This window comes from Typopeltis vanoorti, chromosome 19 (genome assembly GCF_054136105.1).
Source record: "Typopeltis vanoorti isolate ZY-2024b chromosome 19, IOZ_Tvanoo_1.0, whole genome shotgun sequence".
Taxonomy (NCBI): Eukaryota; Metazoa; Arthropoda; class Arachnida; order Uropygi; family Thelyphonidae; genus Typopeltis; species Typopeltis vanoorti.
The window spans coordinates 95,387,539-95,406,345 of NC_143567.1; the positions used below are offsets into that span (position 1 = coordinate 95,387,539).

An 18,807-nucleotide genomic window follows, 5' to 3' on the forward strand; every position below is an offset into this window, starting at 1 on the left:
CAACTGAGTTGGATAAAGGGAATGACTCCACAATAATATTGCTGAATTTTGCCTGGGATACCTTATGGAACTCTGTTATACAAATTGGAACAAATGGGGAGGGCAGGGACTGATAGACAGGTACTAAAGAGTATAATATTTAGAAGAAACACACATATAAACCACAGTGAAAATTATTTAATTGTAAATATTTCATCCTAAGTATCTTAGGACATCATCAGTACAGTATTTAAACAAAAATTAGGATAACATACAGTTAGGGTGCATGATTACAATAGAATCTCATGAAAACGTGCATAACGTGCTAAAGTAGTACAAAAAAAAAAAAAAAAAACGTTAATTATTTAACACAGTTTTGTATGATAATTTCCTATACTTTAGGAATAGTAAGAACGTCGTTGCGGTTTAGGTTTGGTCTGTGTAGTAGGGCTTCAGAACTTTCTTTGTATAAACGTTCATGTTTAAATAAAGATCTATGTAAAAGTTTAGCCTTTTCCCAATGGATCCTATGGTTTGGATTTTCAATTCCGTGTTGAGAGAGGCCAGATTTCTGCGGTTTAAGAAGGTAAATGTGGTCTTGATGTTCCGAGATGCGTTTCTGAACAGACCTACCTGTCTGTCCAAAGTAAGATAATTTGCATGAACATGGAATCTCATAAACACCAGGTAACATCAAGGGTGAGAATTTGTCCTTAGGAGAAGGTAATAAGTTATAAATTTGGTTGATAGGTTTGTAAGTAGTGGCAAAATTGTATTTCTTCATAATTTTAGAAAGACGCTCTGAGATGCCTTTAACGTAAGGTATGGGAATCCTATGCACTTCTTCCTGTCTGGTTTGATGTATGCAGAAGTGACTGATGATTTTTTGAGTTGTTTTGGGATTATATCCATTTAGGATGGCTGTATTTTTGATAACTTCTAATTCCTGGTTTAAAGATTCTTCAGAGGAGCAGAATTTGTGTGCTCTGGAAACTAGTGATTTAATAATGCCAGATTTCTGAGATGGATGATGAGCTGAAGAATTGTGAATGTAGCGACCTGAGAATGTAGGCTTGCGAAAGACGGAAGTGGCGATGGAACCGTCTTCTTTTCTTTTGATGTGTAAATCCAAAAAAGAAATACCCTGTGGAGATTCTTTTTCTAGCGTAAAGTTGATGCAATGATGAAGAAGGTTAATTTTATCTAGAAACAGTTGTAATTCAGGTTCGGGATGATTCCATACTGCAAATACGTCATTGACATATCTTAGCCAAATTTTTGGTTTGGGTTCAAAAGTGAATATTTTTTCCTCAACTTGTTCTAGAAACAAATTTGCTAGGTTTGGTGATAAAGGAGATCCCATTGCTGTTCCTTCCTCTAGCTTGTAAATTTGACCTTTCCAGGTGAAGTAACCTGATGCAATAACAAACTTGAACAATTCAACTATATCAGACGGAAATTTTTGAGTTAGTAATTCTATTGTTTCTTTATGGGGAATGTTAGTGAAGAGGGAGACAATGTCGAAGTTGATTAACAAGTCAGTTTTTGATAGTTGAATGTCTTTAATTTTTGTGTGAAACTCAGTAGAATTTTTGATTGAAGAGACTGAGTGGCCTATGTGAGGGCGGACAAGGTTAGATAAGAATCTTGATAACTTGTACGTTGGACAGCCGATACAGTCTACGACAGGTCTAAGTGGAACATTAGTTTTGTGTAGCTTAGGTAAGCCATAAATTCTAGGAGGTCTTGCATGGTGTGTCTTAAGTTTTTTGATTGTTTCTTCATCTAAGGAGGAAGTTTCATTAAGTAGTTTATTTAATTTTCTGAGTTGACGATTCGTAGGATCAAAATCCAATTTGGAGTAAGTATTACGATCTCGAAGAAGTAAATTAATTTTTCGGTCATATGAATTGGTATCAAGAACCACAGTGGTATTTCCTTTATCAGCTCTAGTAATGATTAAATTTTTGTTACGTTTTAAGGAAATAATAGCTTTCAATTCCGACGGTGGGATATTTAATTCTGAAGGTTTGGCATTGAAGATCACTTTAGCTAATTCGAAATGAAGTTTATTGGCTTCAATACTGGAGAGATGCTTAATGTTTCTTTCTATATTATGTATAAAGTCTAAATATAGGAAACACTTTGGTGAAATCGCAAATTTATGGCCTCTTGCTAGAACATTTAATTCATCTTTTGTTAGTTGACGGTTAGATAAATTGACTACCCATTTTTCCGTTGGTAATTTGTTAGTGATCTTTTTTGATCGATTTAATAAATTAAGGTATTTAATATGTAGAGTATTATTGCTTTTATCAAAAGCTTTTTTTCCCAAATTCTTTGAGACAGTTATAATTAATTGTAGCAATTCTTGATTTAACGTATTTGACAAATCTGTTTCTAGTTCTGTAATATTTAAATTGTTTGTTGCTAGTTCATGCTTAGGCACTCGTAACTGATTCAGTAGTAAGGAATGACTTGCTTTTTGATAGATTTTATGGGCGCCTGGAGATTTGATGGTTTCTTTCAGTTTTGCAAAGGTTGGAATAAGATTATCACGTCTGCACTTTTTTAAAAAAGATATTCTAGCTTGTAGCTTACCCTGTTTTAGTTGCAGTTTTCCTAGTAAGTTTGTCTTCTGCGCTGTCATTTCCCCGTGAAGATAAAACTTTTTTAAATAACGAAACCTGTGGTGCGTTCATAATTAGAAGAAACACACGTATATAACCACAGTGAAAATTATTTAATTGTAAATATTTCATCCTAAGTATCATAGGACATCATCAGTACAGTATTTAAACAAAAATTAGGAATAACATACAGTTAGGGCGCATGATTACAATAGAATCTCATGAAAACGTGCATAATATGCTAAAGTAGTACAAAAAAAAAAAAAAAACGTTAATTATTTAACACAGTTTTGTATGATAATTTCCCATACTTTAGGAATAGTAAGAACGTCATTGCGGTTTGGTTTGGTCTGTGTAGTAGGGCTTCAGAACTTTCTTTGTATAAACGTTCATGTTTAAATCAAAACAATCAAAAAACTTAAGACATACCATGCAAGACCTCCTAGAATTTATGGCTTACCTAAGCTACACAAAACTAATGTTCCACTCTTAGACCTGTCGTAGACTGTATCGGCTGTCCAACGTACAAGTTATCAAGATTCTTATCTAACCTTGTCCGCCCTCACATAGGCCACTCAGTCTCTTCAATCAAAAATTCTACTGAGTTTCACACAAAAATTAAAGACATTCAACTATCAAAAACTGACTTGTTAATCAGCTTCGACATTGTCTCCCTCTTCACTAACATTCCCCATAAAGAAACAATAGAATTACTAACTAAAAAATTTCCGTCTGATATAGTTGAATTGTTCAAGTTTGTTATTGCATCAGGTTACTTCACGTGGAAAGGTCAAATTTACAAGCAAGAGGAAGGAACAGCAATGGGATCTCCTTTATCACCAAACCTAGCAAATTTGTTTCTAGAACACCTTGAGGAAAAAATATTCACTTTTGAACCTAAACCAAAAATTTGGCTAAGATATGTCGATGACGTATTTGCAGTATGGAATCATCCCGAACCTGAATTACAACTGTTTCTAGATAAAATTAACCTTCTTCATCATTGCATCAACTTTACGCTAGAAAAAGAATCTCCACAGGGTATCTCTTTTTTGGATTTACACATCAAAAGAAAAGAAGACGGTTCCATCGCCACTTCCGTCTTTCGCAAGCCTACATTCTCAGGTCGCTACATTCACAATTCTTCAGCTCATCATCCATCTCAGAAATCTGGCATTATTAAATCACTAGTTTCCAGAGCACACAAATTCTGCTCCTCTGAAGAATCTTTAAACCAGGAATTAGAAGTTTTCAAAAATACAGCCATCCTAAATGGATATAATCCCAAAACAACTCAAAAAATCATCAGTCACTTCTGCATACATCAAACCAGACAGGAAGAAGTGCATAGGATTCCCATACCTTACGTTAAAGGCATCTCAGAATGTCTTTCTAAAATTATGAAGAAATACAATTTTGCTACTACTTACAAACCTATCAACCAAATTTATAACTTATGACCTTCTCCTAAGGACAAATTCTCACCTCTGATGTTGCCTGGTGTTTATGAGATTCCATGTTCATGCAAATTGTCTTACTTTGGACAGACAGGTAGGTCTGTTCAGAAACGCATATCGGAACATCAAGACCACATTCGCCTTCTTAAACCGCAGAAATCTGGCCTCTCTCAACACGGAATTGAAAATCCAAACCATAGGATCCATTGGGAAAAGGCTAAACTTTTACCTAGATCTTTATTTAAACATGAACGTTTATACAAAGAAAGTTCTGAAGCCCTACTACACAGACCAAACCTAAACCGCAACGACGTTCTTACTATTCCTAAAGTATGGGAAATTATCATACAAAACTGTGTTAATAATTAACGTTTTTTTTTTTTTTTTTTTGTACTACTTTAGCACGTTATGCACGTTTTCATGAGATTCTATTGTAATCATGCGCCCTAACTGTATGTTATTCCTAATTTTTGTTTAAATACTGTACTGATGATGTCCTAAGATACTTAGGATGAAATATTTACAATTGAATAATTTTCACTGTGGTTTGTACGTGTGTTTCTTCTAATTATGAACGCACCACAGGTTTCGTTATTTAAAAAAAGAGTAGAATATGAAGGAGCAGAATCAGTGAAAAAGCATTTCATTGGCTCTGTGTTTGGAGCCATTGCTGTTTAGTTTGTACATAAATGATATAGGAAATGATTTGAATATTCAGTTGTTTGCTGATGATGCAAAATTAGGTAGTGTAATAATTAAACAAGTTGATGTAGAGTGTTTGTGTGATGATTTAAACAGGCTGTCAGTATAGGCAAAAGATAATGGGTGCAAAAGCTAAAGGATAATTTTACACTTTTCCATAGTTTAATGTGTAAAAAAAGTTATGCATTTTGGGATAAAAAAAGATTTCAATCTGTGTAATGCATTGATGGAATTGTATCCCAAGAAATTGATGAAACTAGGGATTTGATGATATTGCTAGCTAGAATTGAAGATCAGAGGAAATATTGTTAAGGTGACCAAGGTAACTCATGGGATTACTTTGTTTGAAAAACACTGACAAGCAGAGATTATGAAAATTACCATTCCTCTTTTTATATAAAGATCACCAAATCTAGATTAATGTGCCCAAGTATGGTCACCTTGAGTTTATTGAGGTTGAGGAATGAGAGGAAAGGTGAGGTAAGTGCTCCCTACAATGGTAAACCAAGTGTTTGTAGGTTGCAAAAGTTAGTTGATATGTGTAAAAGAGGAGTTATGATAGAAACGTTTAAGTTACTAAAAGGGTTTTATAGGATTGATGCAAAGGAAATATTTCACCACTTGGTTACAGGAGGGGTCATCCCTAGAAATTGAGCATGTTTAGCAAGAGTGTGAGGACTATATTTTTTGCTTGGAAAGTGGTGAATGAGTGAAATGGGTTTGTCATAGTCTGTTGTGAGTGCTTCATCAGTTAGTGCATTTAAAGAAAGGTATGATAGGTATATTCTATAGAGCCTCTGTAGCTCAGTCGGTATAGACTTTGAGCAGAAAGACATGAATTTGATTCCCATCCATGACACGAGGAACTTATCTGGTCTCTTTTGACTAAAAGGTGAGTTAGCCAGTCTCTCATACAGAGGTCAAGGGTTTTTTTCACCTGGAAACTCGGGTTTTTTGTCCATTAGAACAGGCAAACCAGCTCCGTGAACACACATGGATCTACAGTAAAAAATATATAGGGAAATTTTCCCCACTTGGTTCTTGGGGCCTCAGTGTTGTATTATGGATAGATCCATAATTGCAAACCTTCAATATGAAGATGCCACCTAAGAGAGAGATGGATAAATATTGTGTGAATAGCGTTTCTTCTGCATTGAGCCATTGAACTCCATGTAGGTTCTTGTGCAATAATAATAATGATGCATACACACAGTTACATTTTTACCATGAAGATTTATAAGTATTTTGAACAAGTTTTTCCATTCAGTTTTGCTGAATTTGGTTCAACAAAAAAATGTTCAATATCAGGTACTTATATTAAACATTTTAACAGGCAGAAAAATGTCTTAGAATATTTTAAATGGTTCCCATTGTATTAAAATATTCTCACTTAAGACCTTTTCATTCCCTCCCCTCATTTTATATCTTTTTAAATACTTTTTTTGTTAAATTAATTTTCTCTCACATTTTTTAAGTTGCCATTTGGAATCATTGGACTTCATGCATGTGGCAATCTTGTTCCTTTAATGTTAAGAATGTTTGTGGAAAAGAAATCAGCTAAAGCACTATTATCTGTTGGATGCTGTTATATGAAGATAGACACGAGTAGGTAAGGATGAAGTAAGAATTTTAATCCTTAAAAAAACTTTTACCTGTCAAGAATAGTTATTTAAGTATCTCATTAAAATAAAAATGTTCCAGGAATCAACAGATGACTCATATTTACATATCTGACACACTATTCTTTTGTTTTAATACTGGGTTAAACCTCTCAATATAATATTGTGCATTTATCTAGCTACCAGAAATAATCATAATATTTTTTTTGTACTGTGAATGATAAATTACAAAATGGCTGTACCCACAATACTAATGTACTTAAGTCCTTAAGTACATTAGTATTGTGGGTAGGTGGTGTTCTTTGTCCTGATAATAACACAAGTTACATTAATATATGATATTTCTGAAATTCCTCTGGAGCGAATAACGAGGGAAGAAATGGTGTAGGAATTGTGGTGTGTGGCAGAATGAAGGGTGAAGTACTGGACGTGGGTAGAATGAACGACAGGATCATGCGAATGAAATTGGGTCTTGGAGAAGAGCGGGTGGTCGTATTATGTGTATATGCCCCGCAAGTTGGTTGTACAGCAGAGGAAAAAGATGAGTTCTGGAACGTGTTAGATGAAGAAATGAGGGAATTGGAAGAAAATGAGATGGTGATTGTAGGAGGAGACTTGAATGGGCACATAGGAAGACAGAATAGAGACTGTGAAAGGGTGCATGGCGGTCACGGAGTGGGAGTGATGAACCAGGAAGGAGAGAGGGTTGTGGACTTTGCAGTAGCGTTTGATCTGGCAATTGTGAACTCGTTTTTTTTCAAGAGGGAAGAACATTTGATAACATTTAGAAGTGGTAACAACAGCTCACAAATTGACTACATTTTGACTAGAAGAAAACATCTTAAGGTTGTGACAAATTGTAAGGTAATTCCAACAGATCAGGTAGCACAACAACACCGACTGCTGTGCGCAGACTTTAAATTAAGATCGAAGATAAGAACTTCTGGTTGCCATGGGATGAAGACAATTAAGTGGTTTTGCTTAAAAGAAGAGAGTGTGAGGAATCATTTTAGGGAGAGAGTGTTAGAGAGGATTTCGGATGGACTGGAAAGTGTACAAGATTGGTGGAAACATAATTCAAAAGTAATCCTGAGCTGTGCAATCGAGGTGCTTGGTGAGACATCTGGAAAGATTAGAGAGCAGAAGGAGGGTTGGTGGTGGAATAATGATGTACAAGTGGCAGTGACAGCTAAGAGGAAGGCAAAGCAGAAGTGGGATGAGTCAAGAGTGGAAGAGGACAGAGAGGTGTACAAAGAGAGAAAGCAAGAAGCCAAGAGAGTTGTGGCACAGGCGAAGGCCATGGCATATCAAGATCTGTATGATCAATTAGAAACAAAGGAAGGACAGAGAAAAATTTACCAACTAGCGAAATGTAGAAATAAAGCAGCTAAGGACATCTTACATGTGAGGCAGATCAAAGATGCTGAAGGAAGAGTATTATGGAGGGATGTGGACATAAGAAACAGATGGAAAATATACTTTGAGGGACTTCTGAATGAGGAAAATGCAAGGACTCACAGAGGAGATGGGCAGCCTTCTGAGGGGATGGTGCAGAACATCAGTAGAATGGAAGTGACGGAGGCCATGAAGAGGATGAGGAATGGAAAAGCGGTGGGCCCCGACAGAATTCCAGTGGAGGCATGGAAGGCACTGGGGGAAGAGGGAATTGACCTGCTGTGGGACCTGTTCATGAAAGTTTGCCAACAGGAAAATATACCCGAGGAATGGAGGGAGAGTACTCTTGTTCCCATCTACAAGGGTAAAGGGGATGCACAAGACTGTAAAAATTACAGAGGAATAAAGTTGATGTCCCACACAATGAAGATCCTAGAAAGGGTTCTGGATGGTAGATTGAGGGAGGAGGTGGAGATTGCAAAGGAACAATTTGGCTTCATGCCTGGAAGATCAACAACAGATGCTATCTTTGGGTTACGACAGATGATGGAAAAATATCGAGAGAAACAAAGGGAGCTACATCTGGTATTTACTGATCTGGAGAAAGCATACGATAGAGTGCCAAGGCAAGAAGTCTGGAGGTGTCTGAGGGAAAAGAAGGTGCCGGAGAAATATGTCAGGTTGGTGCAGGAAATGTACAGAAATGTGAAGACAAGTGTTCGGACCTGTTTGGGACAGACAGAAAGTTTTCAAGTAACAGTTGGCTTGCATCAAGGGTCAGCATTAAGTCCATTTCTGTTTAATATTGTGATGGAGGTGGTAACAGAGGAGGTGAGAGAAGATGCACCTTGGACAATGTTGTATGCAGATGACATCTTGCTGGGTGTAGATTCAAGAGAAGAAGCGGAAACTAAACTGGAAAGATGGAGAAAAGTACTGGAAGAGAGAGGTATGAGACTGAGCAGAAGTAAGACAGAGTATATGTGTTGCGCAGTGGGCGGTGGCCAGGAGACAGACCTGGAAGGAAATGTCATCAGGAAGGTGAGAGACTTTAGATACTTAGGTTCGACAGTGGAAGAAGATGGAGGAGGTGAGAAGGAAGTGGGATGCAGGATACAAGCAGGTTGGAGGAACTGGAGGGAGATGGCTGGAGTGTTATGTGATAAGAGGGTGCCGATCAATCTGAAAGGCAAAATTTATAGGACAGTAGTGAGGCCAGCTATGACATATGCTATAGAAACTGTGGCCCTGAGGAAAAATAATATTAGCAGGATGGAAGTAGCAGAGATGAGAATGCTTAGGTGGATGTGCGGTGTGACCAGAAAGGATCATCTGAGAAATGACTATGTCAGGGGAACAGTGAAAGTTACGAACTTAGGAGCGAAAATACAGGAGGCAAGGTTGAGATGGTTTGGTCATGTGATGAGGGAGGACAAATATGTGGGAAGAAGGGTCATGCAGATGGATGTGCAAGGAAGGCGGAAGCGTAGGCGGCCAAAGAAGAGATGGAGGGAGCTGGTAGAAGAGGACTTGAAGATGAAGAACTTGGATGTGGTGACAGCCCAAGACAGGAAGGTGTGGAGGAGACTCATTACAAACAGTGACTCCACTTAAGTGGGAGAAGCTGCAGAAGAAGAAGAAGAAGATTTCTGAAATTCCTCTGCTTGATTCACTTTGCCATTGATACATCTTATGTTAATGATACCCTTCTTATCTTCAATTTTATTGAATTTAAGACAAAAACAACAATTTATTGTATAACTAGGCAAGCTAGCATGACATTTTTTTATGTTACACACTCATATTTTTTATGCAGCATACAAGCTAATATAGAATACAGTGTAGTCAGCTGAGAACCATATTTGCCAGTTCATTCTCATTTATTCAGTAACTAAATTAACATCTTATTGTAGTGCACCCTAGTATACCTACTAGGGTGCACTACAATAAGATGAGGATTGAAAAATTAGGTGAGAAACCTATTGAAAGTCTACTTCCATGACCCTTTTTTTTTTTTTTACACCATTAACACTTTCATGCTAGGCTGCATCTTGTGCATTTTTTGCATCAGGTGGAAACTTGTTTGACTGTACATGGGGGTGGGGCTAGAAAGTTCTGATTTATTTCATGTGTGAACTACATTAAATCTAAGAGAATACATATAAATGACTAAAAGCATACATTTAAAGAAATAGACATTAAAAGAATAGGGATTAAAAGCATACATTAAAAGACAAAAATACCACTTGCATAAATATTATGCAAAAACATAACATGTCAAATTTTACTCACCAGTGACTAACATATTTTAAAGCTCTTTTATTACACTGCATTAAATCTTCTCGGGTACATATATTATTAATGTCTATTAGGCAGCATTGCAGAAGATGTTCCATGGTTTGTTTTTCACCACATGAGTAGCTGTCATTCTATAAAGTTTTGATAAACACCTAGAATAAAAATGATATTAAAGCACCTGATATAACCACAAGAAAGAACATACTAGTAGCAGAGTTATGAAGGTAACATCATCATCGTCATCAAATTCCTACCATGTACCCTCAAGGGGTGTACAGGATATGACAGTACTACATGAAAAAAAATTATATCATTACTAACTTCCTATCTACAATTTTCCTCCAAATCAGTCTGTTACTTGTCAAGACTCCAACATTATCAGATCTTATATTTCTATCGTCTAAGGCACTTTCTACCATATCAATCCACCTATATCTTGGTCTTCCTCTGGGTCGTTTTACTGCCAACCTGGCAGAGAACACTTGCTTGGCTAATCTTTCCTTGCCCATTCTGTTTAAGTGACCATACCACCTGAGATTAGCTCTGCTAACACATTCCTGGATGCTGACAATGTAAAGTTCTTTCCTAATATCCTCGTTTTTAATATGATATTGCCATTGATGCCATCTGTTCATGCCTATAATCTTTCTCAGGACTCTCATATCTGTGGTCTCTAGTCTTTGGTCAAGTGTTTTACTTCTGATCCAGCTCTCAGATCCATAAGTTGAAACTGGTTTGAACACTGTCTTGTATACAGCTAATTTAGTGTTCCGACTAATTTCTCTCTTATTCCATATGAATTTATTCAATTGACTTCCCACCATACCAGCTTTGCTGATTCTGTTGTCTATTTCTATATTTAATTTACCATCTTCAGTAAAAATCGTGCCTAAGTAGCTGAAATGTTTTACTTGTTCCACAGGTTCTCCATTCACAACACAGTTGACATTTTCAATGATTCTGCCTATTTTCATTGTCTTTGTCTTTTTATTTCTGACCTTCATACCATATCTATTACAACAGCTATTCAATTTAGTCAGATAATCTTGCAGACTTGTAGCAGATTTATTTAGAAGTATAACACATCCACATAAAGCAAAGAGCCGACATTAACATCTCCAATTTTGATATCATGTTTAATACCACTTTCCTTCATAATGTGATCATATAGATAATGAATAACAGAGGGGATAATGTACATCCTTGTCTCACACCAGATTTAACATTAAACCATCTTCCTGTACTTCCTTCAATTCTAACTGCTGACTTACAACTCAAATAAAAAGTAAGTATTGCTTGATATAATGCCCCATTGACACCATATAACTGCAGCGTATTGAATAGCTTCTCTCTAGACACCTTGTCATATGCCTTTTCCAAATCGACAAAACTTAAATACAGATCTTTGTTATATTCCCATGCTTTCTCGACTATTTGTCGTAAAGTGAAGATCTGAATCTGACAGCCTCTATTTGGCCTGAATCCAGCTTGTTCTTCACCAAGCTTTTCTTCCACAATTCTACTCAACCATTTCTCAAGTATACTTGCATAGATCTTGCCAGGAACACTCAGTAGGGAAATACCTCTGTAATTCTCACATTCAGTTTTATTTCTATGAAGGTAACTTATATTCTTATATCCTCATATGCTCTTTCTTGTGGTTATATCAATTTGATTTCTGATTATATCATCATCATAAATATAAACAGCAAAAGAAAGTACAATCAACAATTCCCCACCTCCATTATGCAATACTGAAGTATTGCGTAATGGAGGTGGGGATATGAACTGCTGTAATCATGTGTTTTCTTCAACTGAAGATTTTTTAAGTTTAATTAAATTTTGTTTGAGAAAGGCGAAGTAAGGATGCTAACTCAAAAAAAATATAGTCATTGTTATATGAAATAAAATACTTTCTTTGATTTCATTTGCCAAAGAAAATTCAAAATCCTATATTATCACAAACTTCGTAAATTCTGTATCAAATAGTCACTGGCATATTAACAGGATTAGAAATACAGATTTTGTAAGCTTCTCAGTTTCTTACTTAATCTTTTTTACTCCAGGTGATTTCCAAAAAATAAAGAGATTAAGAGATGGGTAAGTCTGTTCTTTAAATAAACTCAGAAAATGAAAAGAAGTTGTTTCTTGGGGTAAAAGAATAGAAGGGTAATCTTTGAAAAAGAATAAATTTCCCTTGTTTATTATTTTCAAATAGTATGTTAGGATGTTGTACTGTACTGTACTTAGTACTTCAATAAAACTTCTGCTGTGTAGTATGGTATGTGGTGTTGGTGGGAGAATTAGATTGTGTTAGTGCACTGTTAAATGGTTCGTGCTGTCTCATTAATGTTGGTTGAAGCACATTTAGAAATTTCTATATGCAATTCAAATATAGAATATCTTAATTATCAGTTATTTGTATAGCCTAAAACCAACAGATTCTTTTCCCTTCTAATAACTTTTGTTTCTCTGGAAAGCACATGTAATGATTTGTTGCACGCCTGCCTGCTGTGCATATCAGAAGTACAAAACAAATTGTCACATCCTGTTCCATGAGCAAGAGCAACATGATAGGGTTTTTCCAGTGAACATGTTAAGTGACTCCTGTATATAATAATAGGCTGCATATAGTATTGAGGCATTGCTTAACAGCCAAGTAATGCATTCTTTGAAAGTGATCTGTTACCTATAGTTATGATTTACTTTTGTCTTATAGTAACTCTGTCAATCATTTAAATTTTTTTTTTCATTTTTTTATTATCATAGACAGCTCTTGGCATTTATGTTGTATATAACAATGTAGCAGCAATACAAAATGATATATTTTAGTACAAAAAAAAAAAATAGTGAGTACAGCATGCATTTATGCACATAACATTCTCCTTAACATATTTGTGTTAACATGCATTTTAAGTGTTAATTAGTATATGCATACATGCTATATCCTAATAGTGTTACTCTCATAGCATCCAAGTATCTGAATGTCTTATGCACTTCATTCCATTGTTTTTCAATTGAAGGCAAGTTATAGGATTTCCTTCCTGAGAAACTGAGATCTCAGGATCCTTCTTGTTTTATTGGATTCGAAAATTCCAGGAATTAGATAAATATCCAAGAAAAATTCCAGATTATTATCCAAATTTTAATTTTTCCTACATCCAAAATAAGAAGGCATGCTAATATTAATCACCAAATCATTATAACGAACAAAATTATACTTCTTCTTGAGCAGATATTTTTCAGTAGAGAATAATCATTTTTACTCTCATAGTCCACTGTTTTAGTTTTGATATTCTATCAGACATCAAACAAATTGTGAGGTATATTTACTGTATTATTATTATTTATTTTAAACCCTCCATTTCTTATCCAGAAACATTTGTTTGGCAATATTATATTGAGAACTCCAATAAAGAACATTTAAAATGTGTGGGTCCACATTACCTGTCCAAGTCTAGTCAGGCTTGGAGTTTAAACAAGAATTGCTATCACTCAAGACAATAGAGAACAGAACTTCATACCCTGAAAACCATTCTGCCAACTTATATTGAAAGAGCCTTTCCTGCAGCAGCTTTATATATAACCATAGTTTTATATATGCATGTTAGAGGTTTAATGGTAACTCTGACCAATAGGGCCCACAATCTTTATTCCAGTAAAACTGCCCTTTCAACCGAACTCAAACACATACACAGCACCTTCCTTTCCAATGGCTATAATGACTACAGAATTAAAAAAAATAATCAAGTCCTTCCCCATTCCCCAACCATCTCTTCAGAAGGACTTCAAAAATGCCATCACCATTCCTTACATCCGTGCTACTTCAGAAAAAAATAGCCAGATCATTGAAAAAGTACAATCTCCATACAGCTGTTAAGCCTCACCGTAAACTTGCTACCCTTATCCACTCCACTAAAGACCAGCTCCCTCCTCTTTCAGTGCCTGGTGTATATAGAGTACCTTGTTCCTGTAAACTTGCCTACTTCGGACAAACAGGCAGGTCAGCATCCATCCAGTTAGAAGAACACAGTTCTTACATCTGCAAATGCAAACACGATTATGGTCAATCTGACCTTGCAGACCATGTTTTGGATACTTCCCATAGGATCTCCTGGAAAAAAACTACCATGCTCCACCATAGTAAATTAAAAAAGGAAAGACTGTTCTTTTAATCTGCATCTGCACTCAGGAATCAATCTAATTTAAACAAATACGGTTGCATTAAACTTCCCAAAATTTGGGAAAAACTTTAATTATCAGAGATCCCTCTTTACATCCCAGGCCACCTGCAAATGCCCATAGAGGGCACCACCTAGATAGATAGGACTTTAGTTTCACTCTGTATTGTATTTATGTGTGTGTTGTTACAAAAAATTTTTGTAATCCCCAAAGATGTCTCTGTGACAGAGATGAAATATTGGAAGTATTAAAATTAGTTTTAATCCTTTCTCAGTGCTGTTAATATTCCATTAAACCTCTAGCATGAATTCTTCACAGCACTTAAGCCTCAACACACGTAGTTTTATATATGGTTATGTATAACCATATATTTTAAGATACTATTTTAAAAAATTTTGGTTGATTTTAAAATAAAAGATTAAAATTAATTTTTCTAGTGAATTTTATTTTTCTGTATTGTCAAATACTTTATAATAATGCATTGAAATATATCATACTATTCATAATGAATACAGTTCAGCAGTTAAATATAGAGCAGGCGTGAAGGGTGACTATGGTAAGGAAGGTTAAATCAGATTATAAGACAAAATTAACTAAGCAGGGCAGAATAAATCTTATGATGCATAGCAAAAAAGGAAGAATAATTATGGAAAGTTACTTTAATCACTGCTTATAGTAGGAAAGTGGCAGAAGCAGATGAAAGAGTTGAGCTACTATGCACAATCCAGGGAGACTTTGTGGTTACTGATGTGAGAATTGAGGCAGACAAACTGGAGCTGCTCAGCATGTTGAAAATATCAGTGTGAAGACATAAATGCATATATGTCAGCCTGTTTGTTGTGCCTCTGACAAAGTTGTTTAATCTAAGCCTTAGTTCTAGCAAGGTTCCAAGGAAGTGGAAAGTGGAGAGATAAGGTAGTTCCATTACATAAATGTGGACAGCACCAAAACACAGAAGTAGCAAATTACAAACCAATTAGTATCTCAGGAAATGATGGATAGGAATCTGATACACTATGGGGGGTTGGAGTGTAAAAGGTAGGTCCTGCATTAGCAATTTATTCACATTTTATAATAAAGTGACACCAGAACTGAATAATGGAAATTGCTACATCATGATACTGCTGAACTTTGCAAAGGCATTTCACAGAATACTGCATGGAAAAAACTATTACATAAGTTGGAGCAAATTGGAATGGATATGAAAATGGCATGAATTTGGGGATAGTTTATAGACAAAAACCAGAGAATAGTGTATAATGGAATGGAATCTAGGGGAGCAAGGGTGATTAGTTTTGCATCATCACCAAACAACCTATTCTCGGTTGTTTGATGATGATGCAAAACTTGCAGGGGACACTAGTTGATAAAGGCGATGTAGATATCCTACAGGATGATATAAATTGATAGTGTGGGTGAAGGATAGTGGTTGTTAATATCTTCTTCTTCTTCTTGGCTTCCGTATTAGGCAATTGTTTGCATGTAACGTCTTCAAGGGTTTAAAAATCTCTACCCATCTTATCCTGGGTCTTCCTCTTGATCAGTGTCCCTTTGGTTTATATTTCTAAGCAATATTTGGCCATCTGTTCTCATTCGTTCAATCTACGTGGTTTTTCCAGTTCCTTCTATAGTTTGTGATGTCTTCTGTTATGTTAATTATGGATAACTGTTTTCTTATTTCTTCATTTCTTATCTTATCAATTCTTTTATAGCCTGCAAGCAGTCTTAGGAACTTTATTTCTGTGGCTTCCACTTGTCTTTTATCTCTTTCTCCTCAAGTCCATGTTTCACTGCCATATTTCAGAATTGGTTTGGCTATTATTTTATATAGTTTTATTTGGGTTGTTCTAGACATTGGTTTACTGAAGTGTCTATTCAAAGTTCCAATGACTGTTCTGTTATGAATTTTTGCTTTTTATATGCAATGTCGATTTCTCCATTGGGGCTTATGTAATTTCCTAGATATTTAAATTTGTTCACTTGTTCTATTACTTTGTTGTCGATGACTAGTCTGCATCTTTTAATTTCTTTACTTTGAAATGCTATTTGATTTCATTTTATTTATTGAGATTTTCATGTCATACTGTTCTATTGTTTTGTTCATACATGTATATTTTTCTGTAATTGGTCTTCATATTCACCAAAAATAACTTGATCGTCAACATACAAAAGGCTGGTTAATTCTTTATTTCCTATTTTAATTCCTATGATTTTGTTTTTCCTCCACTCTCTTGAAATTTTTCCCATATATATATATATATATTGAAGAGTGTTGGTGATAATCCACTTCCTTAGATGAGACCTCTATTGGTTTTAATTTTTTCAGTTGTTTCATTATTATTTTTAATTTGAGTATAGCTTTCTTCCATTATATTTGCTATTGCTTTGGTGGTTTGAGGTGGAGCTTTCAATTCATACAGTATATTGATTAATTTTGTTCTACTGATTTGATCATATGCTTTCTCATAATTTAGGAAGGCCATATATATTGGCAGGTTAAATTCTATTCTTTTTTCTATAATCTGTTTGAGTGTAAATGTGGGATCTATGCAGGATCTTCCTTTCCTAAAGCCGCATTTCTTCTCCAATAATTTCCCCAGCCCATGGCGTTAATTTACTTCATGTGTAGAGGCTTAAGTGCTGTGAGGACATCATGTTGGAGGTTTAATGGATGTTTTACAACACTCAGAAAGGATTAAAAAAGAATTTAATACTTCCTATATTTCGTCCTAGTCATTAGGACATCGATGGGGATTACAAAAATAACTAATGTAACATGTACACAAATATCATACAATACTCAGCCCAACTGCTTGGGTGACACTAAAGTCCTATCTAGGTGGAGCGCCCTCTAAGGGCAGTTGTAGATGGCCTGGAATGTAAGGTGAGACCTCTGGTGATGAGTGTTTCCCAAATCTTCGGAAGCTTAATGTAACCGTATTTATTAAGATTTGGTTGAATTTTGAGAGCTGCTGCTTCTAAGAATAGTCTCTCTTTCTTGAATTTGTCGTGATGGAGCATGGTGGTTTTTTTCCATGATACCCTGTGGGTGGTGTCTAAGACATGGTCAGCCAAGCCTGAATGATCATAGCAGTGTTTATAGATGTAAGACTTGTGTCCCTCTAGGCGGATCAGGCTTGGCTGACCATGTCTTAGACACCACCCACAGGGTATCATGGAAGAAAACCACCATGCTCCATCACAGCCAATTCAAGAAAGAGAGACTATTCTTAGAAGCAGCAGCAGCTCTCAAAATTCAACCAAACCTTAATAAATACGGTTGCATTAAGCTTCCGAAGATTTGGGAAACACTTATCACCAGAGGTCCCACCTTACATTCCAGGCCACTTACAACCGCCCTTAGAGGGCACTCCACCTAGATAGGACTTTAGCGTCACCCATGCTGTTGGGCTGAGTATTGTATGATATTTGTATACATGTTACATTAGTTATTTTTGTAATCCCCGTCGATGTCCTAGCGACTAGGACGAAATATAGGAAGTATTAAATTCTTTTTTAATCCTTTCTGAGTGTTGTAAAAAATCCATTAAACCTCCAACATGGTGTTAATTTACTTTTAATTATATCTAGATATATTTTATAGCATGTATTTAATAAGGATATTCTTCTGTAGTTTCTGCAATCCTTTCTGTTTCCTTTTTTGAATATGTTTATGACTATTGCTGTCTTTCATTCTTGTGAGATGTTTCCTTCTTCCCGTATTCTGTTTAGAAATTTAATCAATCGTTTTAATTATATCATTAAATATATTATATCATTTTAATTATATAATTAATACTTTTAATTATATCTAGATATATTTTATAGCATGTATTTAATAAGAATATTCCTCTGTAGTTTCCGCAATCCTTTCTGTTTTCTTTTTTGAATATGTTTATGACTATTGCTCTCTTCCATTCTTGTTGAGATATTCCCTTCTTCCCATATTCTGTTTAGAAATTTAATCAATCGTAATTGAAATGGCTTAGAGCTGCATTTATATAGTTCTGAATTTATTCCATATTCTCCTGTAGCTTTTCTATTTTTTAGTTTCTTCAATATTTCCTTTAGATCATTTAGCTATATTGGTTCGTCATTTGTCATCATCATCATCATCAAATTCCTGCCATGTACCCTCAAGGGGTGTACAGGATATGATAGTACTACATGAAAAATTTACATCATTACTAACTTCCTATCTACCATTTTCCTCCAAATCAGTCTATTCTTCTTCTTCATTTGTTTCTTGACTTATCACTTATTTTATTTCAATTTGATTATTATTGTTTAGAAGCTGGGTGTAGTGATTGGTCCATTCTTTTGTGTAGGGGGCCTTCTAATTGTAGATTATCCTTTGTTTCTTGAGTCATTTTTTTATGATTTTATAGCTCTTTAGTTGAGGTCCATTTATGTCATGCTCTAATCTTAATACAAATTTTTCCAAATCTTGTCTTCTGATTTTCCTGGTTTCTCTTCTTGTTATTGCTCTGATTTTTTTATATTCTATTTCATTTCCCATGGTTCTGTCGTTTAACCTTTTTTTTT

At 35.3% G+C, this 18,807-nt stretch overlaps 1 protein-coding gene across 1 annotated transcript in view; it reads left to right on the plus strand.

The window, feature by feature from the left end:
- LOC150096368 (methyltransferase-like protein 25B) overlaps positions 1-18,807 on the plus strand; it is a 101,676-nt gene that overhangs the window by 51,164 nt on the left and 31,705 nt on the right. The window contains exon 8 of the mRNA XM_090409042.1: positions 6,244-6,377. Within this exon, the coding sequence (XP_090265168.1) occupies positions 6,244-6,377 (134 nt within the window). The remainder of the gene's footprint in view (positions 1-6,243; positions 6,378-18,807) is intronic.